The sequence below is a fragment of the Chiloscyllium plagiosum genome, unplaced genomic scaffold, assembly GCF_037043375.1.
Source record: "Chiloscyllium plagiosum isolate Xiang-an unplaced genomic scaffold, Cpla_swu_hap1 HiC_scaffold_12, whole genome shotgun sequence".
Taxonomy (NCBI): domain Eukaryota; kingdom Metazoa; phylum Chordata; class Chondrichthyes; order Orectolobiformes; family Hemiscylliidae; genus Chiloscyllium; species Chiloscyllium plagiosum.
The window spans coordinates 25,789,989-25,814,020 of NW_028270150.1; the positions used below are offsets into that span (position 1 = coordinate 25,789,989).

The 24,032-nt window shown below is 45.2% G+C and overlaps 1 protein-coding gene across 4 annotated transcripts in view; it reads left to right on the plus strand.

Annotated features, from left to right (window-relative positions):
* Positions 1-13,334, plus strand: part of hlcs (holocarboxylase synthetase (biotin-(proprionyl-CoA-carboxylase (ATP-hydrolysing)) ligase)) — a 165,100-nt gene extending 151,766 nt beyond the window's left edge. For 3 of the 4 annotated variants that reach the window (XM_087992530.1, XM_043701230.2, XM_043701231.2), the window contains 2 exons: positions 1-214; positions 11,880-13,334. In XM_087992530.1, the coding sequence (XP_087848656.1) occupies positions 1-214; positions 11,880-12,054 (389 nt within the window). In that variant the 3' untranslated portion in view covers positions 12,055-13,334. Of the gene's footprint in view, positions 215-11,879 lie in introns of those variants that run through there. The other variant, XM_087992532.1, reaches the window with a different exon arrangement.
* Positions 13,335-24,032: the final 10,698 nt, after the last annotated feature.

Sequence of the window (24,032 nt, forward strand, 5' to 3'; positions counted from 1 at the left end):
GCTGTGGATTCAATGTAAGTAACAGCAACCCAACTATTTGCATCAATGATATCATCCAGCAACATAACAAAGAGAATGGAACAGATTTGCAGACACTTCGTATAGACCTGCTGATAGCTAGGACGGTCACTATCTTTGAAAATCTGATCAGCATTTTCCAGGACAAAGGACCAAATGGAGTTTTACCACTCTACTATAAACGATGGTTACACAGGTATGTAAACATAAATTATGGTAGAAAATGTATATACTCTTGCTCTGTGGAATAGATCCAGTTACACTATATTGTACTTGCAATTGGGAAAAGTTAGAGGTGTTTGAAATAACTTCACACAGAGAGGCTGGTATCCCATCATCTAGTCACCCTTTATTTACACGTGGACAGTCCTTGACACTGATCCAGCTGCCTCAGAGCCAGCTGTCAGAGTGAACAGCACTGTCTGACACTCATGTTCTTTTCTTTTAGCCAGGGCTCCCTGATTGGATTAGATTAATAGTTCCAATTAGGGGGTTCTATGAGGTTCACCTGGCAGATCCCCGCCCCCCGAGTCAGACAACATAGGTTGTTTTTTTTTGTAGCTCCTTATAGGGCATTTTAGCACTGTGTCAGGTTCTTCCAACTCTGCCTCTGATGTGGGCAGTATGTAAGGACAGTAGCTCACCTCTTGCGCCCAGACAGTTGCAGAAGAAATTCATTCTCTTTTTCAAACGGCAAAGGCATCAAGGTAGCGACATCTGCGTGCATCTCAGATTCCGAGGTATCTTCAATGCTTGATGGAGAAGGAGAACCACAGTTCCGGAACAGTCAAGCTGGGCATATTTTGCTCCTTCATCATTTGCGAGATTTCATATAGTCCACGTGTTATTGAGGATCGTTACATCCACCCAAACTTCATATATCACTGGACCTGACCTCGCGTCAGCATGCCTTTTACCCATGCAGTGGGCAATTCTCGTAGTTCCTACACCAAACTTAGTCCCTTGAATTAAACTGTCTCTCTCGCTGAGCAGAGTCTTATGTCCAGTAAGGCATTCCTGCTACCATTTCACATCTCCCTGACACAGATCCAGAAAGATCAGATTTAACCTGTTGCAGAGTTTACTCCCCATTGGCAATTCTGCTGGTGCTATCTCTGTAGTTGCATGAGGGGTCATCCGATAATCAAATAGGAACTGGGACAGTTTGGTATCGAGTGAAGCTGTAGGCTGTTTCTTTAAGCCTACCTTCAAAGTTTGGACTGGTCTTTCTGCCAGACCACTGGATAATGGATGGTGTGGAGTTGTCCTTCTGTGTCAAATACCATTCAACTATATGAAATATTCTAATTCCCTGCTGGTGATAATGGCCCATTATCTGTGTCCAAACTTCCGGGAGTCCGTGTATTGCAAAACACTTGTGCAGTTTTTCTATCATCATAAACAAATAAACTCTATTCATGTCCAGCCATTTTAAGCGGACATCCACAATGACTAAGAACATTGAGCTCATGAAAGGACCAGCGCAGTTGACGTGTAACTGAGTCAAGGGTTTAACCAGCCATTCTCATGAATGTGGTGGCAATAATTTCTGTCCATGTTGGCCCTCTGGGCACTGCCCCACCAACGTAACTATGTCTGCTTCCTGTCCTAGCCACCAGACATATTTGTTCACCAACACCTTCACTTTGGAAACCCCAGGATAACCTGGTGGAGTTCAGACAGTTCCTGGCAGCAACCTTTGCTCAGGACAATCACTCTTGCTCCCCATAACAATGTGCCCTCTTCTATTGTGACCTGGTCTTTCTGGATCCAAAAAGATTTCAATTCTGGTTGTGACAGCCTTTTGGTTTCCCTCTTCTATTCAGGATTTGTTCTGAGTGAAGTTATGCAATTGCCATCACTCAAGTGGTGTTCTTCAAGCTCAGTTGGACTGGTGAGGATGTCCACTTTCATGGGAATACCCTGCAACTCGTATGGTTCACTTGTCGCATTTTCCAGTGATAAAGCCAATTGTAGTGCCTGTTTGAAATCCTTTTGCATAGTTACATCATTAATCCCACTGTCCTTGCTGTTGTAATATTTGCACAGAGGCCAGTATCCCGTCACCAAATCACATTTTATTTACATGTGGAGAGTCCTTGACCCTAATCCAGCTCCCTTGGGTGTCAGCTCTGAGTGAACAGGATGTTTGACATTCCTGTTTATACCTGCCAGCCAAGGCTCTGGACCAGATTAACAGCCTCAATCAGGGAACTCATATTCTATGAGGTCCACCTGGTTGACCTTGTTACAATGTCTTGCCTAAAGCTTTATTTTTGTTGACTGCTTTCTATTGAGTCGGAAGACTATGAAGATTAAATTATTAATAGAGTGCCCATAACTTTCGTAGCTGGATAAATGTATCAAAAGAAAGTTACATCTGTTTTGATTGTAAAATCCATTAAAGAAGTCTTGATGCCTCTGCAAGAAGCTTGGAACAGGCTCAATTCCAAGACAGTTGGCTTTCAAAATTTTGTTTACAAAGCTCAGTATCTGCTGCAGCTGTCTCTGCTGGTTTTGGAAGTGCTTGACTTTAGTGCACTGGAGAATCAGATTTGGATCTTAACTGTCACAGTATTCTTCCCTGCCAATACAAACTTGAAACTTTTGTTTTAACAGTAAAGTGGCAACATTCTCACCCCTTTATCGCCTCTTGAGCCCATTTGTTTTCTCTGCTTGTTACTATTTAGCCATTTATTTCTTTAAATTTAGTCTCCCTGATACTTGAAACCTTTGCTGTTGTTAAAAAAAAATTGGTTGGATCGTCAATGTGAATTATCTTCATAAGTAATCTTCAAGATTTTAATTGGGTTGCCTCAGTATCCTTTCCAAAACAAACAAGACTAACTTTCTTTGCCTCTGCCTATAACTCAAATTTCTGAAAACTGGAATCAAAGAATACTACATTTGCAGGCAATTCCTTCAATGAGGATAAGTCTACTTACATTTTTCCTTCCCTTTTCATACAACTGCCTACATTCTTACCAATCCTGTTTTAAAGCCAATTGCTATGAAAGTAACTTCCTGGGTTGAACCCTTTTTTATTTTTCCTTTCTCTCATTGGCCTGACTTGCTGCTTGTCAGTTTTCCACATCATTGTAGACTTGTCTGTCTCAAGATGCAATGTATTGTGACTGCACACTGTGCTACCACAACACAATCAGGTTCTTCCAAAATCATTGAAAGTAATTTCTTGTCATCTACAAAAGGTGGCTCATTCTGTAGTTCAAGTAGACTGTTTGCAAAGAACATTTTGAAAATCTGCCTGAACAAAGAGAGATTTGGCATTGCATTTTACTAAGAACCAAGGACAGGGAGTGTTGGAGCCAAGTATTGGGCTGTGCACACACACTAAGTAAATACATGGATTAACAGAGAATGATTCAGATGTTGGAACTGAAAAGAAAATACAGTTTTTTTTTGTTGTGTTGAAATTCAGTCCAGTGTTGAGACTGAGTGGCAGAAGATGCCAGGAAAAGATTGAGAGGTAATTACAAGTCTCAGCATTTTAAAGCTTAGCAGCATATTTTTTCTAATACATTCCTTTTTAAGATAAATTAATCTGATTTACTTTATGCATTGTTTGAATGCTGCATATATTTTAAGAATATTTACCAACTTCTTTAATATGTCAGAACATCTGTAGGCAAAGCAACACAGTATATTGGCTGGGCTTTTCTTAAACTGGAGGATTTAATCAATACCATCTTCAAAGTAACGTTGGGGAGCACAATGAGACTTCTGTGAATGCAATATGTAACAACTAGTATTTAGAAGCTTTTTTGAAGACGGCGAAGCGATATAAGGATATTTGAACATGTTTATGATTTGTATTTGGTTCAGTATAGTAGCTTGGCCTATTTAGCGGACTGGTGGAAAAATTTACATCCAAATGAATTCTTATGACCGCATGGTCAGGAGCTGCCTGAATAAATGAACTCATAAGCACCAAATGATTTATTCTCTTTATTTTGCTGCACTCTGTGAACTTTCTTATTTTGAAATTGAATTAATCCAGACAATGAAATTGTAGTTTGCATATGTGAACCAACAACCGTTATCCTGACTGACTTGCTGAATCTCTGCTGTTCTGCTATGAGCTAGATTGGAAATGATGCAGACAAATTTAGAATACCATACATCTTTTGCTTCCTGTCTGTTGCATTTGTTCTTTGTGTACTTTTTTTAAACCCACAATTATTCTCCTCTTCTGATATTGTGAAACTGGCTGCTCAGTTATTCTTGACCCAACATTGAATGTTGTCAGTTTATCTTAAAATGTGAGGGCATCACAGCTGTGCTTGAACCTATTCTTACTGCAGGTTCTAACTCGTCCAATGTATAGCTGAAATCATTGGACACAGATTAGGAGGTGAAGCTGTGGCTGTTAATTTTTCTCTTTTCAGTCTTTATCTCCAAGAATGCTATGGAAATTTTAGCATCCCTATCTTTGTCATGACCAAGATTAGCTAATTTAACACAGACTGGGAATTGAGTTTAAGACCTCTTTGTTCCTTGTATGGTTAGGTTCCAAAGTAAGCAACGGCAGTACCAGAGAGTCACTTGAGAACCGCTTTCTATCACCTTATGCATATAATATATTATCATCCTGTCTAAGCCCAATATTTACAATACCCCTTCAACATACAATGAAATCAAAATCACAAAATGTAAAATGTTATGGATTTAATCTGTACAAATTAAGAAAAAGTGATTTCTAAAACTCTTTATCCTGAATGTTTGTTTCTCTGAAGGTTAAAATAGCATCCGATTGCAGGTTCATAATTATTTTTGGGGAAATGTTCATGGGATTTGTATCTCGTTTGCTAACTCCTGAAGGAAATTTTGCATTTTCTCAATGGTAGCTAAGAGATATGGCCCACCTTTGTGAATGATAAATTAAGACAGTTTTATTGTAAAAAAAACATGTTCTGTACTCTGAGATTATACTGATGTTGCCAGAATGCAGTTTGAATGTCTTTTACTAACAATATGTGAAAAATAGCATATTTTATTGATTGCTAGCCTCGACTCATACTTGAGTTTCCTGAACTGAAAACAAGAGCCTTGATTAATGGTACCAGAGGCAATTTATTGCATTCTACACCACTAATTTAGGATCTTTTTTTAGTGCAGTGGTAGCATCCTACCTCTGGCCCAAATAGTCTAGGTTCATGTCACAGCTGTTCCAGAGGTATCTCATAACCTGTCCGAACAGATTGATCAAAATAATTTACAATACTAACTTGCTGAAGTAAAATGTGTGATTCATTCATTAGTATATGTGTTTTTAATTAAAGGAACCAAATGTAATTGATGCGTTGCCGTTATATCCAAATGAAAGTAAAATTATTTAGGAAAAGCAAAGTCCCAATCAGAGAGGTTATAAAGCTTAATCTTTATTAAATAAACAATAACTAGTTATATTTAAATATGATCTTTAGCATAAACATCGCACAGTGCTTCCTAGAGACACGACAGAAATTAAAACTTAGCCAAAGTATCATGTTTTAGGGAGGGATTAACAATAACTTCATTGGAGATGTGAAATTTTTTTTAAAAAATGATACAGGGTGAAGTAGAGATATTTAACGAGAGATTCAGAGTGTGGAACTGAATTTGCAGAAAATAAAACCATCATGGTCTGATGGCAAAGAGCATGTACTAGAGGTGAGAGGAACAGAGTTGGTTTGGAGGAGGTTACAGAGAATGTGACTTTGAGATCACATAGGAATTTAATGACATGGACAAAGGGATTACAAATATAAGGTACACACAATTGGTAATTCATGTAGGACAAGTGCCAAGACAGTGACAGGTAATAAAATAGATCCACTATCCATTAGTCATTCTATGAGTATAAATTTGTGAATTCAGTTACCAAAATAGTCAGTTACTACTTTTTATCACTACTGTTCAGGATAAAAGAAATATTCACCAAACTTCCTTTATGAACTAAAAATAATCTTTTATCACAAGCAAAACTTAACATTAAAGCAAGTGGCTAACTTTGATTCATACCTCAGTGATGATCTGGAATTAAGACTATATCCCCTTAATCCCATACACAATACACAAAAAGATGAGTTAATGTAGAGATGCCTTTCTTGTGGACCATGAGTCTGAAAGCAAAGAATAAAATGTGACGACTTCTCATGTCGACTGTGTTTACTGTTGACAAATCTGCATTGCCGACAGCTCACCGTGATGGTAGAGATCCAATCCTAATTTCAGTTTGCTTGGATTTGCATCTCTGAGAATTAGTCACAGTCTGCTACTGCAAGTTTTGCCAGGGGGCAAAACTACTAGTATTTGAAAACTCATTCAAGTTCCAGAAGCTTTTGGTAGAGACGTTCCGCATGGCTTTTCCTCTAGAAACTGTTCTTAAAAAAAAAAGCAAGATTACAGTACATATTAAATTATTGACTTCTGTTTCCATAAAATCACATGATAAAACCATTCTCTCCCAGAGAATGTCAAAATAGTCCAAAATCTTCCAGTATTTTACAGTTTGTAAATATAAATATGTATTCCCAACCAGAATTGATTTTGGAGGTTGTAGGCAGTTTTACACACCAAGTCAGACTGTGTTTAAAAAGGAGAAAGAAGTAAATATGCAGTTTTGGAATTGGTGACAGTGACAACGTCTTCTGTGTTATTAAAGTTTGAACTGGATGTTACATAAGTTAACAACATAAACCAGTAGAAAAATAAAATCAGAGGATGAAGAGGTGCAGCTATCATAAGAACATATGAACTAGGAGCAGGAGTAGGCTATCTGGCCCTTCGAGCCTACTCTGCCATTCAATAATTAGAATTAGAATCCCTACAGTGTGGAAGCAGGTCCTTCAGTCTAACAAGTCCACACCAACCCTCCAAAGAGTAACATACACAGACCCATTGCCCTACTCTATATTTGCCTAATGCACCTAACCTACATATCCCTGAACACTATGGGCAATTTAGCATGGCCTAACCTGCACATCTTTAGACTGGGAGGAAACCGGAGCACCCAGAGGAAACCAACACTGACACGAGAAGGATGTGCAAACTCCACACAGACAATGGCACTGTGAGGCAGAAATGCTAACCACTGAACCACCGTGCCGCCTCATGGCTGATCTTTTCATGGTCTCAGCTCCACTTACCTTCTCTCTCACCATAACCCTTATATCCTTTATTGTTTAAAAAAAGCCATCTTAGCTTTAAAAACATTTACTGGAGTCGTGTCAACTACTTCACTGGGCAGGGAATTCCATAGATTCACAACCTTCTGGATGAAGAAGTTCCTTCTCAGTTCAGTCCTAAATCTGCTCCCCCTAATTTTGAGGCTATCCCCTCTTGTCCAAGTTTCACCTGCCAGTGGAAATATCCTTGAGGAGAAAGGGAGGTCTGCAGATGCTGGAGATCAGAGCTGGAAATGTGTTGCTGGAAAAGCGCAGCAGGTCAGGCAGCATCCAGGGAACAGGAGAATCGACGTTTCGGGCATAAGCCCTTCTTCAGGAATGGGGAAAGTTTGTCCAGCAGGCTAAGATAAAAGGTAGGGAGGAGGGACTTGGGGGAGGGGCGTAGGAAATGTGATAGGTGGAAAGAGGTCAAGGTGAGGGTGATAGATCAGACTGGGGTGGGGGCGGAGAGGTCGGGAAGAAGATCTCAGGTTAGGAAGGCGGTGCTGAATTTGATGGATTTGACTGAGACAGGGTGGGGGGAGGGGAAATGAGGAAACTGGTGAAATCCGAGTTCATCCCTTGTGGTTGGAGGGTTCCTAGCCGGAAGATGAGGCGTTCTTCCTCCAACCGTCGTTTTGTTGTGGTCTGACGATGGAGGAGTCCAAAGACCTGCATATCCTTGGTGGAGTGCGAGGGGGAATTGAAATGTTGAGCTACAGGGTGGTTGGGTTGGTTGGTCCAGGTGTCCCAGAGGTGTTCTCTGAAACGCTCCGCAAGTAGCCGGCCTGTCTCCCCAATATAGAGGAGGCCACATCGGGTGCAGAGGATGCAATAGATGATATGTGTGGAGGTGCAGGTGAATCTGTGGCGGATATGGAAGTTTCCTTTGGGGCCTTGGAGGGAGGTGAGGGGGGAGGTATGGGCAGTCCAGGCAGCATCCTGGTAAATCTCCTTTGCACCCTTTCTAAAGCTTTCACATCCTATAATAAGGTCACCAGACCTGAACACCATATTCCAAGTGTGATCTAACCAGGGCTCTATAGAGCTGCAGGATAGCATCTTAAACTCAATCCCCCTGCTCATGAAAGCCAACAAACCATATGCCTTCTTAACAACACTGTCAACTTTGAGGGATCGATGGACATGGACCCCAAGAGTCCTCTGTTCCTCCACACTGTCAAGAATCTTGTTTTTAACTCTGTATTCTGCATTCAAATTCGACCTTCCAAAATGAATAACTTGAGACTCTTCCAGGTTGAACTCCATCTGCCACTTATCAGCCCAGCTCTGCATCCTGTCCATGTCCCGTTGAAACCTATAACAATCCCCCACACTATCAACCACTCCACCAACCTTCATGTCATCGGCAAACATACTAACCCACCCTTCCACTTTCTCATTCAAGTCATTTATAAAAATCATAAACAGCAGATATCCCAGAACAGATCCTTGTGGAACACCACTAGTCACCAAACTCTAGGCTGAATACTTTCCGTCTACTAACACCCTCTGTCTTCTATGGGCCAGCCAATTCTAAATAGCTAAATTTCCCTGTATCCCATGCCTTGTTGCTTCTTCAATCAATTCCCATTTTTCCTGTTTGAGTTCCTCCAATCAGGGCTCCAACCTTGCCTCAGTTCTGAAACAGCTCTTAGCTAAGTCGGAACCCTGAACTGTATTGATATGCAGAGGGATCTGGGTGGGCAGGTCTATGCTGAAGATGGCAGCGCAAGTCGATAGGATAGTAAAAATGGCCTAGGTCATGCTTGCCTTCATTGGAAGGGATGTTGCGTATAAGGATAAACAAGTTATGCTGAAGCTTTATAGAACTTCAGTTGGGGTATAGATTTGCTCGCTGAGCTGTAGGTTTGATATCCAGACTTTTCATTACCTGGCGAGGTAACATCATCAGTGGCGACCTCCAAGTGAAGCGAAGCTGTTGTCTCCTGCTTTCTAATTATATGTTTGTCCTGGATGGGGTTCCTGGTGTTTGTGGTGATGTCATTTCCTGCTCAAACAGGAATCCCATCCAGGACAAACATATAAATAGAAAGCAGGCGACAACAGCTTCGCTTCACTTGGAGGTCGCCACTGATGATGTTACCTAGCCAGGTAATGAAACATCTGGATATCAAACCTACAGCTCAGCGAGCAAACTTACACCCAAAACCTCAACCTGAGCTACAAACCTTGCAACTTCAGTTGGGCCACACTTGGAATATTGTGCACAGTTCTAGTAACCACACTACCAGAAGGATTTCGATGCTTTGGAGAGGGTACAGTAACAGGTATACGAGGATGTTGCCTGGTATGGGGGATTTTAACTGAAGAAAAGATTGGTAAGACTGAGTTTGTTTTCACTGGAATGCAGGAGTTATTAAGGGGCAACTCCTGATAGACATTTATAAGATTGTAAATGGATAGAGTGGAAAGCATGTGAGTTTTCCCCATGGTGAAGAGGTTAATTACTAGGGACACAGAATCAACGTACAGAGTGGAGTGGGGGAAGAGGAGGGGTTTAAAAGATTTGTGAGGTAGGTTTTTCACACAAAGGGTGGTGAGTGCCTGGAATGCGTTGCCAGAGGAGGTGATGGAAGCACCATTCAAGAAGCACCTGGACAAATATATGAATAGGAAGGGAACAGAGGGATTTGGAAGGCAGTTTTAGTATGGAATGGCAAAACATGTCAGCACAGGCTTCAAGAGCCAAAGGGCCTGTTCCTGTGCTGTACTGCTCCTTATTAAGTCACCAATGACATCCTGTGCGTATGACAGGGCAAATGATTACTCCTCATCTTTCTCAAAATATCTTTAGCCTTTAACACAGCAACCACACCATCCTCCCCCAACACTTCTTCAGTATTGCCCAGCTGGCTGGGACTGCTCTCATCTAGTCCCATTCTTATCTTGGAGAATCACTTGCAATGGACAACAAGGTGAAAGCAATGATCACTTTCAAACCTCAGTTAAAACTGTAAATGGTTGGATCTTGGGGTCAGGAAATGGCTTTTTTGAGGCTTTAATCCATCCCACCCCATCCACACATACCTGACCCAAACTCAGCCTCCCTCTTGTTTAAAATTCAGCCATGTCTGTAAAATGATATCTTTGAGGACATAATTTATATGAGGAGTTGATGGTTCCTTATGGAACTTGGGAGACAATCTGCAGACTTGATGAGGAAAACAATTTGCTTGAGCTATTTGACTGTGTCTAGGTGAGAGAGGAAATTAATCCTTGAACTTGAAAGCTTTGATTTTATTCATGACGATAAAAAACTAGTGTCCTGTTTTGAGTATTCCCTGACATGTTTGGACTATATTTCCACTGATTAGTCATTTCTTTGCATTGAATTAGACATAGGAACATACAAATCAGGAGCAGGTTCTTGGCCCCTTAAGCCTGCTCTACCATTCTATAAAATCGGTTCATCTGATTGTAACCTCAAAATCCACATCCTCCCTGACCTACGATAACCTTTCAACCCTTTGCTCTCGAAGAATCATCCACCCCTGCTTTGAAAATATTCAAGCATCCATTTCCACCATTTTTTTTAAGGGAGAAATTTCCAAAGACTCATGCCCATCCAATCGGAAAAAAAATCTTTGTTTTAAAAGTGTGACCTCTAATTTTCACGCAGTCTAGTTCTAGATTCTCCTGTAGGAGGCAACACATCTTTTTCTTTATTCATGGTGCTGCCAGCGAGCATTTATTACCCACCTTTAATTGCGAGGAGGGCAGTTAAGCATTAACTGCATTGCTGTGGGTCTAGAGTCACAAGTAGGTCAGGCCAGGTAAGAATTAAAGACAAAAGAACTGCAGATGCTAGAATCCAAAGTAGATAGGCAGGAGGCTGGAAGAACACAGCAACGTTGTGTTGTGTGTTCTTCCAGCCTCCTGCCAGACCAGGTAAGGATGGCAGTTTCCAGATTTCTTTTTCAGGACATTAATGAAGCAGATGGGTTTTTATGATAGTCAACATAGTCACCATTAGACAAGGTTTTTAGTTCAAATTTTTATTGATTTGAATTGAAGTTTCACCACTCACTGTGCAGCAGTTTGAACCCATGTCCTCAGAGGATTGGCCTGGGGTTATGGATAACTAATCCAGTGACATAACCACTATGCCACCGTATCCCAATGTCTGTCCTGTCCAAGACTCTTCAGGATTTTATGTTTCAATCAAGTCGTCTCTTAACTCTTCCAAAATGCAGTGGATACAAGCCTTAACAATCTTTCCTCATAAGGCAACTTTTCCATTCCAGAAATTGATGCAGAAAACCTTCTCTGAACTGCCATCATTTACATCCTTCCTTAAATAAGGTAACCAGTACTGTGCAGCTACAGTTGGATTGTTGACATTATCAAAACCCAGTGTCAGAGCCTGATACGAGATGACATTTTGCTGGAGTCAGGTCAGGATCTAGCTCTGGATTTATGCTATATTGCTGTGAAATTAAAATCACTTAGCATTAACACAAAACTTGAATCATAAATGTACCCCTATTTATGAAGGCATTAATTAAGATATGTTGAAGTAAATCAGGCTTTCTGCTGTAGCCTATTTAACATGTGGCAGCCAGGGATTGTATTAATCATCTAACTAGCCATAAACCTTATTGTACTCTGTCTTCATATATTTACATGAGCTTCTTTTCGTGACCTTATTGATTCTTTCTTTCTTTTTGATAGTGGCACAAAAGTACGACTGTGGAAAGAAGATGGTCCAGCAGCATGGGTTATTGGTCTGGATGATTCTGGCTTTCTTCTGGTTCAGCAGGAAAATGATGAAGATATTGTTACAGTGCAGCCTGATGGAAACTCATTCGACATGTTGCGTAACTTGATGATCACTAAGCATCATTAAAAATGCCCTCAGGTTTTGGGGAAATTTTGCTTTCCCAGCATAAGGAATAAAAATGAATACATTTTATTTTGCTTTTTCTCTTGTTACTCTTGCCCTACAAACGACTAGCCGATCTTGGTCATGTTAAGTGAGTGGTTATTCCATTGCATTGACTACTTGAGGTCTGGGAGTGATACACTTCAGGGAAAGAACCCATGGAAATATGTGTTCTCTCCAGAGACAGGGGAATAATGAAATTCTTGATTGTTCATTGAAAAACCAACAGGGGCAGAATTGTGCCTCATCTCTGTCATTTCTTGGAGAGAAACTTCAATTTTACATGCCATGGCCCATGCCCAAAACCATATTAACTATACTGATCCTGTTGATTGGTGATATTCACTGGTGACTTCTTTAAACAGGCATTAAGATGCTTGTATAAACTAATGAAAGACTTAACAACTCATTTAGAATACCATTCTGAGGTTGCTCAAATCCTAGGCTCTATAAATTCCGACTAGTTTATCTGGTTCTGCAACAGTCTAACTTCCAATTTTTAAGAAAACTTCTTGTGGTGTTGTAAGCAAAGAACTATGCACCTCTTGCTCTTCATATGAAGTTAGTTTCCTCTCGATCTCCCCTCGATCTACCTGAAAGCAGTATGTGAACAGGTATACCTTGGGCCTAATAGGTAAGCCATGTTTGAATATCAATTGACATCAACAGCTTGCTGGTTCTGTGTAATGAGACCTGACCACAAATTTGTGATGCTTCCCAAGCCAACCTATTCAGGAATGCATCTCCCCTTTGTAGTTAGGTGCTGGCAAGTTCTTCCTCATTGCAACCTCTGTATTGCAGGAAATTGAATACCACAATTTGATAAATAAATTTCTGCATATTTCATAGGGGATCATCTATTACCTACCCAGACATTTAGACACTGTCTTTTTGTAGAAAATGCCAAAAAAGAAATAGAACTTTTGCCTTCCTATTTTTATTTTTCCTTATTTATTATGTATAACTTACAACCGTACATAATTTAATAGAATTTATGAAAAATAAATCTTTATTTTGGGCATATTTTAGAATTTTCTTCCAACCTAGAAACTGTTATGCATGTCTGTAATGAAGCACTGTTCTACTTTTCATCTAATAAAAGAGAGGCAGCTACTGGAAAAAAAAATTGGAATATGTTAGAAAACATTAAGATTCCATTTTGTATCAAGGTTCACTTGTTAATAAGTGTAACATGCTATAAGCAATCTTTGAATAAAGATTTTTTATTAGGAAAATTAGTTTTAAAATAATTGACTTTTTGTCTCTGATTTTAATACAAAAATGAATATAATTGCTTTAGCGGTCCTGAAAGCAGTTTCTCTGGGGCTTCCATTCTCAGTAAATTCCATTGGTAATGACAAACTGTAAATTTTAGATTGTTTCACGAATGGTTGGTTTTCACTGACAGTCCTAAAGATTTCAAGGTTTATGGAGTGATTCAGGTTGGGAACAGTAGCTTGCTAGCTCGGGTTTCTTTACCTAATTCAAACCTCGAGCTTCTCGTATAAATGCATCTTCCAACAGAGAGAGGAAAAAATACTGTTGCTTGAGAAAGTCTATTTATCCTATAATATTAAAAAAAATTTATTAAGTCCTAATTATGTTACAAACCTCATTTTGAATACTATGCCTTTCATGTAGTGTAGTAAACAAGGTGGTAACCAACAACTTGTGACTCCTCAATACTGAAGCAGTATGAATCCATATGCAGGAAGACCTGGATAGCGTTCTTCCTTGGGCTAATAAGTAACAATTGAGCTGGCAGTTCTCCAACAGAGAGACTCTACCAAGTTCTCCTTGATTTTCTGACAAGAAACTGAGCTGGATCAACCACGTAAATAACATGAATGCAAGAACAGATTAGAAGTTGGGAATTCAATGGAAAGTAGCTAAAGTTAAGACTCCCCAAAGGCTGTCCACCATTACAAGGCACCAATTATGAGCGTGATTGAATACTGCCCACTTGCCTGGATGAGTACAGTTCTCAAGCTGACAACCAGCCAAGACAAAGCAGACCATTTGAGTCAAGTTTGATTGCCTTCTTGGCGCTCTGGCAGGGCCTTGTCTGACACCGGTGGGGCCAATCCAAGGACCTCACTAAACCATCTAATCGGTAGTAGCAAGGGGCGGTATGACTTAATCAAGGCGACCCACACTTACTGGGAATTTAGCAGACAATTTGTTTGACTCGCAATTGTAATGATTGTCATGAGGTCAGTCAGTTGGACCTCATAGAATGAGTTCCCTGATTGGACTAGATTTACAACCCCCAATCAGAGAACCCTGCCTGACAGAAAAACAAGCGTTTTTTTTCTTCGGTCCAAGGCCAAAGCAATGGGAGTAGGTCCAGGTTGCAGCAGCAGCAGTGGTGTTGTTAACTGCCTGTGCAGCTGAACACAGCTCAGATAAATGGACAAAAATGAAAATCAAAAAAAAGGGAAAAAGAAGTAGTGTCAGACATCTTCACACTGAGAGCTGCCACTTTTCTGTATAGGAGAGAGGAGAGCAGAGGAACTTCTGAACAGCCTGGAACCACCCACTCATTGTATCTTATTTACTGCTGTTGGTGTCTTCCTACTAAGGAGGAGTTTATTTTGAATTTTTGGCTTTCTTTATTGTTTGTGATTGTTTGTCTTCTTTCTGTTTATTTCTGTTAATTTGAAGCTGTACTCCACCACCACTGCCGCTGCTACAGCCTGGGCCTGCTCCTGGAGCCTAGACCTCGCCTGCACCCCAGCACCCAGGCTCCACTGCTGCTGCTTGGGCCTGCTTCCACTGCTGCTGCCTGGGCCCCACCCACAACAGAGATTGCTGCTGCTGTCTAGACCGCATCTGCACCTGGGACTGCTGCTGCTACCTGGGCCACACCTACACCCGGGCATACCTGCACCTGGACTGTTGCTGCTTGGGCCCTACCCAATACTGAGACTGCTGCTGCTGCTGACTGGACCACCTCCACTGCCCTGGGCCCTACCTACAACTGGGACTGTTATATGCCCTGGGCCTGAAACCTCTTCTGTCACCAGGACTCACTGATACTTGGGACTGCTGTTACGACTGCCCCAGCCTCCCAGTCTGATGGCTACCATCACCGGAGGTCCACACAGGAAGAATACCCAGGGTGGCCCAGCAGCACAATAAAAAGTCCAAACACAGCTGGCCATAACTGCACCTATGCTGGGATAGCCGCTGCCCTAGGCTCGGTGGCTTCAGCCCTGGCTGCAACCCCAACCTCCTTCAGGCACCTCACTAAACGCCTGGGGTTCAAGGCCTATCCCACCCAAGTATGATGATTGAGGCTTGCTGTAAGGCCATGGCTAGTGTGGTTGGCCCGCTAGCCATTGTCGCTGCAGCCCCGATGTACGGAAAAGTTGTATTCTTACTTCGGACCGAGCAGGCGGTCCACCTGGCCATGGAGAGGGGGCTCACTGTGGGAGGTACTCGCCTAATTGTCTAACCATTGGAGGTCGTGGCCCAGAGGGTTGTGATCTCCAACATCCCTCCCTTTATTTCCTTCTCCCCCATCTCAACACCTGGGGGAAATCCGGTCAAGTGTCCAACCGCTCCTGCTCAGTCTAAAGGACCCTGCCCTCCAACATGTGTACTCATTCCAGCGCCAGGTGCTCATTTCATCCTCCTCCGAAAGCGTGGTCTACCATGTCTTCTGGACAGCAGATGGCGTGCGGTGCCAACTGTGCTGCGAGTTGGGGCACATCAGAAAGAACTGCCCCAGCCAGAAGGCTATCCACACCAGCAGCTCTGGGTGGTGCTGCCGCTCCCCCTCCCCGTCCCCTTGGCACAACACCAAAAGCCTTGTCAGCAGGGGCTACTCGTGCCTCGGCCTCTGGAGGGCAGGGGGTGTGAGCATCCGGCTGGACAGAAGGCATGGAAGAAGACTCCGCATGCCAAACCCGCCCCCCCGTGGGGACAACCTCGTCACCTCCCTCAATCAGACCCTCACACTGCCCAACCCCGGGGCGACAATGTCCCTGTGGCCATGTCAGCATCACCCCGATGTGGGAACCCTGACCCCCAGCACCCCCCGATTCAGTTCCTGATCCCTGCTCCGTTGCGGCAACCCCTGAGGCATCCATGTCTCCTGACCCCATGCCCAAACCCCGCCCAGTTACAGAACCCCTAGGGCATTGATGCCTGGTCCTGGTCCTGGCCCAAATGTCCCTGAGCCCAGGCCCCTTCACCAACCTGAAGGAAACAACTGCTGCCCTCCATCCTGCAGCAGCTCTGTCTTCCTAGACAGAAAGCTGGGCCCCTGCCCTACCCCACCCACCATCAGCTGATAACCTAGGGGCAGGAAAGGAAGTGACACAGCTAGCTCTCCTGACCTTTGCCATGCTCCCAGCCTGTCGTATTCTGTGAAATGTTGGTGGGGGGGGGGGGGGGGGCTCAGGCCCCATGCCCATTAGTGGGGTGAGGAAAGGGAGCATTCCCCATGGGCACTGCCTCCTCAGTGAAGAAGCACCGCCTCCAGGAGGGGGAGGTCTTCCCCATAGCACACTGACAGTGCTATCCCTCCCAAGGTGGTATGCCCATGGCACATCATGCCTTTCCTGCACCACGGCCTGACGCACCTGGAGCTCCAGGGGTCAGAGCAGAATTCCCAGCTGTCTCCATACCACCAGCCCCCGGGGAACAAGCCTGTATACTATGCAATAACAACAATTTTAATACCACTGGGTCATCGAGTGGTGGAGGGAAGGTCGGTGTTATCTTCACTCCTCCCTCCCAGACTGTTTCTCCGGGTGCCTTGGCCCTGGGGGTAGACCTTCTCCCCGAGGATTTGGGTGTCCCGGTGTCGGGAAAGGAGCAGGTCCCCGAGCCTCCACCACCCAATGACCCGACCTTGGGGCATTTCGGGAAGGAGTGCACTGAGGAATTTACCACCGGTGACCCTGGGGGTGGGGTCACTGGAGATTTGAGGCCAGTTGGTGGTGCCGAACCAGCCCCACCAGTGGCCGAAGGCAACTTCCCGCAGGAGCGTTTGGGTTCGGTGGTGGACGTTGGGGATAACGTGGAGTCCGTCTCCAGTGAGGTGTTTGAATCCAAAGTGCCCCCCCCATTGAACTCCGCCTGGCTCTCCCCCTCATCGCCCTCAAGGAACTCCGGGACTTTGTCAAGGGAACTTGCAGTCGGTGAGGTAGAGCCCTACTGGCACTTGACTCCTGGAGCTCCTTTGAGCAAGTGTACTGGTCAGCCCAGGCTGCTCGCCAAGCACCTGGACGCAAATAAGCGAAAGTGCATCAGGAACCTCCTGCGTGCACTCCTGGTGAGGGCAAGGGGCTTCTGTTCCCCTCCCAGTAAATGTCCTCAGGGGAAATTTCAACTGCATCCCTGAGGAGTTGGACTACAGTGGTGCCCGGATTGGTTGGGTATCGGGGTAGAGTTTGGGGGACTTTGTCAAGTCCTTTGACGTGATAGACATCTGGCAGAATCTCCATCCTGACTATATCGCCTTCACCTTCATGAAGCCTGGAGTCCGGGCATCCAGAATCGATCCGGAGGTCATAGGAGCCCAAATTTGCTCCTATTACACAAATCTCTGGATGTGTCCAGCAAGGATGCTTGCAGAGTTCTGTGGGAGGACCTGCCGCAGCTCAGCCTGGAGAACGCTGGAAGTCTTGACATTGCCGTCACTTTAGAGGAGCTGACCGGTACCCTCAACCAGCTATCGAGGGGCAAGTCCCCGGGGCTTGATGGGCTGACTGTGGAGTTCTTCAGGACGTTCTGGGACATCCTAGGGAGCGACTATGCACAGGTCCTGGGGGAATGTCTAACTGCGGGAGAGCTCCCCTTTCTTGGCGCAGAGTGGTCATCGTCCTGCTGCCAACGAAAGAGGGCCTTCGTTCTTTGAAGAACTGGCATCCATCTTCCCTCCTTGCCACCGAATACAAAATTTTCAGCAGGGTGTTGTCTTCTCGCCTGGCTTCTGTGCTGGCCCATATGATTCATTCGGACCAGTCCCACACGGTCCCAGGTGAGAGGATACACAACAACATCCATTTGGTCCAGGACCTGATCCATTTCTGTCGATGGGCTCATCTGCCGAGCACCTTCCTGTCTCTCGATCAGGAGAAGGCATTCGACAGGGTCGGTCATGAGTATCTGCTCGGGACTCTGCAGGCATTCAAGTTCGGGACGCCGTTCGTCGCCCGGATCCGTCTTTTGTAGATTCGCAGAGTTGTCTGGTTAAAGTTAACGGGTCCCTGACGGCGCCCCGTCGCTTTGGGAGAGGAGTACGTCAAAGCTGTCCCTGTTCGGCCAGCTGTATTCCCTGTGCGTGGAGCCTTTCCTGTGCCTCTTGTGGAAGAGATTGTCGGGGCTGGTTCTGCGTGGCGTGGGCACAGGTGTGGTCTTCTCTGCTTACGCCAACGACATGCTCCTCACTTTCACCGACCCTGCTGAACTGGTGAAGATGTGCGAGTGCCAGGCCGTGTACTCGGCAGCGTCTTCCGCCAGGATCAAATGGGCCAAATATTCCGGGCTACTGGTTGGTCTGTGGCAGGTGGACTCTCTGCCGGAGGATTTACAGAAGTTCAGCTGGAGTACAACCCATCTCTTCTACCTGGGGGTCTACCTCAGCCTAGCTGAGGAATCCTAGCCGGCAAACTAGCAGGAGCTGGAAGCCAAAGTCTCGGCTCACCTCGGCCGCTGGACAGGACTGCTCTGAGTGCTATCTGACAGGAGTCAAGTGCTGGTCATAAACCAGCTGGTGGCTACCATGCTGTGGTACCGGCTGATCCCTTTGGTCCCTCCCTACTCCTGGTTTTGTCTCTGATATCCAGAGAAAGTTGGTTCACTTTTTCTGGGACAAAAAGATGCTCTGAAGGTCCTGAGCCTCCCTATTGAGGAGGGCGGTCAGTCACTGGTGTGTGTTCGCACTTAGGTGGTGACTTTCTGCCTTCAGACCTTGCAGCAATACCTTTGTGTTGAGCCTCCACCTAGGTGGTGCACCCTGGCAACGTATTTTTTTTCTGCCAGGTGCGTAACCCCAACTATGACACGTAGTTCCTGTTCATAGACAGTGATAGTTTGGAGGTCGTCCTCAGGACGCTGCCTGTCTTTTACCAGGACCTGATCACTGTTTGGAACATGGTCGATTCGTGTAGCACCTACTCTCTGGCAGGAGTGGCGGCTATCATCAGGGAGCCGTTGCTTAGGAATCCGCACCTCCGCACTCGGGGGTTTGAATGGCTGTTGGAGGGGAGGGCCGTAGCTATGACGGTGACCAGGGTTGGGGACATGCTAGGTGGTGTGGGTCTGGGCTGGACGCTGCTGCAGTACATAGCGAGCAGGGCAGCAGTAGACGTCCGGTACGTGGCTACTGCCATTTGATGCCCTAAAACGTCGGTGCTCAGACCCAACGTGCACCAGTTGGAGGATGCTCAGGTATGCGGTGGAATCCTGTCTGTGCCTAACGCTGCTAGACGGAATTTCACATTGGCCCCAGGGTCCCATACTTCCTGTAGGAACCTGTTCCCCACAAGCTGAGCTGCCTTCGGAATTTTAGTACACAGTGGGCCCTGTACAGACTGCTGCACACCATCCACTTCTTTTCCTTCATCCACTGCCCGGAAACGCCATGGGGTGCCCATTTCTCATCAGGCATTGGGGATCCCCAGTGGAGGGCTCGTGACATGGCAGTCCTCTCCCTTTCCCTCTGATTTCTTGGGGGGAGGGTGTTGCATGCAGCATTCCCCTGCAACTGCAGATTACGTGGTTCATGGACTCCCAGCCCAAATGCTTGTTCTGTGGTGTTGTGGGGTCCGTGGACCATGTATACATGAAGTGTGGGTGTTTGCACTCCCTTTTTAGTTTTCTAGAAAACCTTCTCCTCTGCTTTTGGAGGAGTTCTTTGAAGAAGTGACAAGTAGGTTAGGCCAGGGAAACCCAGTGGATGTTATCTACCTAGACTTCCAAAAGGCCTTTGATAAGGTGCCACATAGGAGGCTGCTGAGCAAGGTGAGGGCCCATGGTGTTCGAGATGAGCTACAGGTATGGATTGAGGATTGGCTGTCTGACAGAAGGCAGAGAGTTGGGATAAAAGGTTCTTTTTCGGAATGGCAGCCAGTAACAAGCGGTGTCCCGGAGGGTTCAGTGTTGGGGCCGCAGCTGATCACATTATATATTAATGATCTGGATGAAGGGACTGGGGGCATTCTAGCGAAGTTTGCCGATGATACAAAGTTAGGTGGACAGGCAGGTAGTACTGAGGAAGTGGGGAGGCTGCAGAAGGATCTAGACAGTTTGGGAAAGTGGTCCAGGAAATGGCTGATGGAATTCAATGTTAGCAAATGCGAGGTCTTGCACTTTGGAAAAAAAAATACAAGCATGGACTACTTCCTAAACGGTGAGAAATTTCGTAAAGCCAAAGTACAAAGGGATCTGGGAGTGCTAGTTGAGGATTCTCTAAAGGTAAACATGCACGTTGAGTCCGTGATTAATAAAGCAAATGCAATGTTGTCATTTATCTCAAGAGGGTTGGAATATAAAAGGACTGTTGTGCTACTGAGACTTTATAAAGCTCTGGTTAGGCCCCATTTGGAGTACTGTGTCCAGTTTTGGTCCCCACACCACCTCAGGAAGGACATACTGGCACTGGAGCGTGTCCAGCGGAGATTCACATGGATGATCCCTGGAATGATAGGTCTAACGTATGAGGAACGGCTGAGGATCCTGGGATTGTATTCATTGGAGTTTAGAAGATTAAGGGGAGATCTAATAGAAACTTACAAGATAATACATGGCTTGGAGAGGGTGGACGCTAGGAAATTGCTTCCGTTAGGCGAGGATACTAGGACCCGTGGACACAGCCTTAGAATTAGAGGGGGTAAATTCAGAACAGAAATGCGGAGACATTTCTTCAGCCAGAGAGTGGTGGACCTGTGGAATTCATTGCCGCAGAGTGCAGTGGAGGCTGGGACGCTAAATGTCTTCAAGACAGAGATTGATAAATTCTTGATGTCACAAGGAATTAAGGGCTGCGGGGAGAATGCGGGTAAGTGGAATTGAAATGCCCATCAGCCATGATTGAATGGCGGAGTGGACTCGATGGGCCGAATGGCCTTACTTCCGCTCCTATGTCTTATGGCCTTATGGTTGCACTTCAGCCCCACTTTCCTGATTTTTGGGCACCCTGTGAGGAGGGTAGGTCAGAGCACCTCTTCGTGGGTCTGCTCCTGGGCCTGGCCAATAAATAGGTCCAGGCAGCGGGCTGTGGAGTGGCTCATTATGGCCGATTTCCTGCCCCTCTTTCATGGTTATGTCCATGCCCCGGTGTCCCTGGAGAAGGAGCACGAGATGGCAACTAACACCCTCAAGGTTTCAGAAAAAGGTGGGCACCAAGGGGCGTGGGCTGTTGTATTTCCCCCTCCAATTCTGTTTTGATTCAATCCCCGCCCTCCTCTTTCACTTTTTGATCATGCAGCATTGCCCTTTGATGAGAAGGGCACGGCTTGTCACTGGCCACTCGGGTGTTTGCTTTCTTCCTGGTGGTGAAAAATGAATAAAGATTGATACAAAAAAAAGAAAAAAAAAGATTATTTTTTTTCTTAGGCCCCAGGCTGCTGCAGTGGGAGCAGGCCCAGGTTGCAGTAGCAGCAGTAGTGGTGTTGGTAACGATCTGTGCAGCTGAACACAGCTCAATTAAAGGAATAAAAAGGAAAATGAAAGTCACGCCGAAACAAAACAAGAAAAAAAGTAGTGTCAGACATCTTCACACTGAGAGCTGGCTCTGAGGGTGCTGGATCAGTGGTGAAGGACTCTCCATTTTATGTTAGGGAGGGGATTGACCTCTGTGCTTTCTAGACCACAGTCAGTGTGTTATTATTGCTGTTGGGTTTCTACGAAGGAGGAGAATTTTCTTTTTCTCTCCCCTTGTTTCAGGTAGACTTTTTAGATTTTTATTTTCTTTTATTATTTCTTGTGATTGTTTTTCTGGGTTTCTTTCTGTTTATTTCCTTTAATTTAAGCTGTGCTCAACTGTACAGGCAGCTACCAAAAGAAAACAAACAAAGAAAAATTAGTGTCTGAGAGCTGCCTCTGAGGGAGCTGGATCAGTGTCAAGGACTCTCCATTTTGTGTCAGGGAAGGGATTGACTCTATGCTGGGTGTGCCACTGTCATTGTGTTACTGATGCTGTTGGTTTCTGCTTTTTTTGGGATTCCTAAACTGACTGGTTTACAAAGCCAGTTTTTTTTTTGTGTAAATCTTTATTTACGTTCCACCACCAGGAAAAAAGGAAACATCCGAGTGGCCAGTGACAAGCAGTGCCCTTCTCAGAGGGCAATGCTGCATGATCAAACAGTGAAGGGGAGGGCAGGGATTAAATCAAAGGAGAGTTGGAGGGGGAAATAGTACACTCCACTCCCTAAGGTGCCCACCTTTCCCTGAATATCTCAAGGCTGTTAGTGGACACCACGTGCTCCTTCTCCAGGGACACCAGAGCTCTAAAGCCAGTTTTCCTTTTATCCTGGTATTCTTTTTTTATTACGGACTGATTTCTAAACTGCCTGATCTACTCAATGTGTTTCAAGTGTAACTCAGTTATCATTAGGGAACTGTAACATGGTTACAGCCTGTGTGTTATTTTTTCCTCTTTTACTTTGAGAAAAGGACGATGTTGATTTTGTGGCACTCTGGTTTTCTTTGTTTTGTGTATGTGTTTTCACTTTTTTGGTGTTTGGACCGAGCTCCTGTGAGAAAATACATCTTTCCAGATGAGCTGTTCCTGTCTGGGGAGACCTGGCCATCTGTAGGTGACTAGGCCTCTGTAAAGACTGAACACTACTATGTGTGCTGCAAGATGAGGAATTGCTGCATCCTGGAGTGGACTGTGCCTTTAGGAGTAGACCAAACCCCTGTGTGTTAACTGCATCTTTACAATGTACTGTATTCCTGTGAGTGGGCCTGGTCTTTTGTGGATGGACCAGGCACCTGTGGGGACTGAACACCTGTGTGTGGGGCGTGGACTCTGCATCCTGGAGTGGACTCTGCCTTCTGGAGTGGTCCAAACCCCTGTGAGTTAACTGCACCTTCACAATGTACTGTATTCCTGTGAGTGCGCCTGGTTCTCTATGGATGGAGCAGGCCTCTATGGAGACTGAACACCTGTGTGTGCTGTAGGGCATGCATTTGCTGCCTGTTGGAGTGGATTCTGCCTTCAGGTGTGGATTCCATCTTCTGGCATGGTCTTCGTCTTTGGGAATGGACTCTGCCTTTGGGTGTAGACTCTGCCTTGATACTGGAATCTGTGTTGTGAGGATTTTGTGAAGTCTGTTAATGTATGTGGGTTTTGTAATTAATTGTGTTTGAAGGCAGGCCACAGGGATGGCCGGGAGCTGGAGGAATTGATTACCGGCCTGGGGGAAGATGGGCTGGGGGCGAGGCAGCCAACTGCATGCCCGCAGGAAAGCAGGTCAGGGGAGGAGCAGCTAGGGCGCAGGGTAGGTGGGGCCAGACAACTTATAGCGTCCTTGGAGGAAAGCTGGTATAGGGCAGGCCGGTCAGTATACGGGGAGGCTGAGCCAGGCGGCTGACTGCAACCCATAGGAAGGTCGACCGGGGGAGGGCCAATCAGTATGCAGGGAAGCTGGGAGCCGGACAGCCGGCGGCTGGTCCATTGGAATGCTGGCCAGGAGAGTCAGTCAGTACGCGTGGCAGCCAGGTACTGGAAGGCTGACAGCCCGACTGTAGGAAAGCAGGTCGGGGGTGGTTTGGTTAGTAAGTGGGGTGAACGGGAGCCAGTTGCCAACATCCGTCCCGGAGGAAAGTGGGCTGGGGAGGATCAGTCAATATGCAGGGCGGCTGGAGACGGGAAGGTCAATGACTGTCCTGCAAGAAGGCTAGCCAAGGACAGTCTGATCAGCATGTGCTTTGGACGGGTGCCTTTCTTTTATAGCTATGTTGAGTCTGTGTTCTATACACTG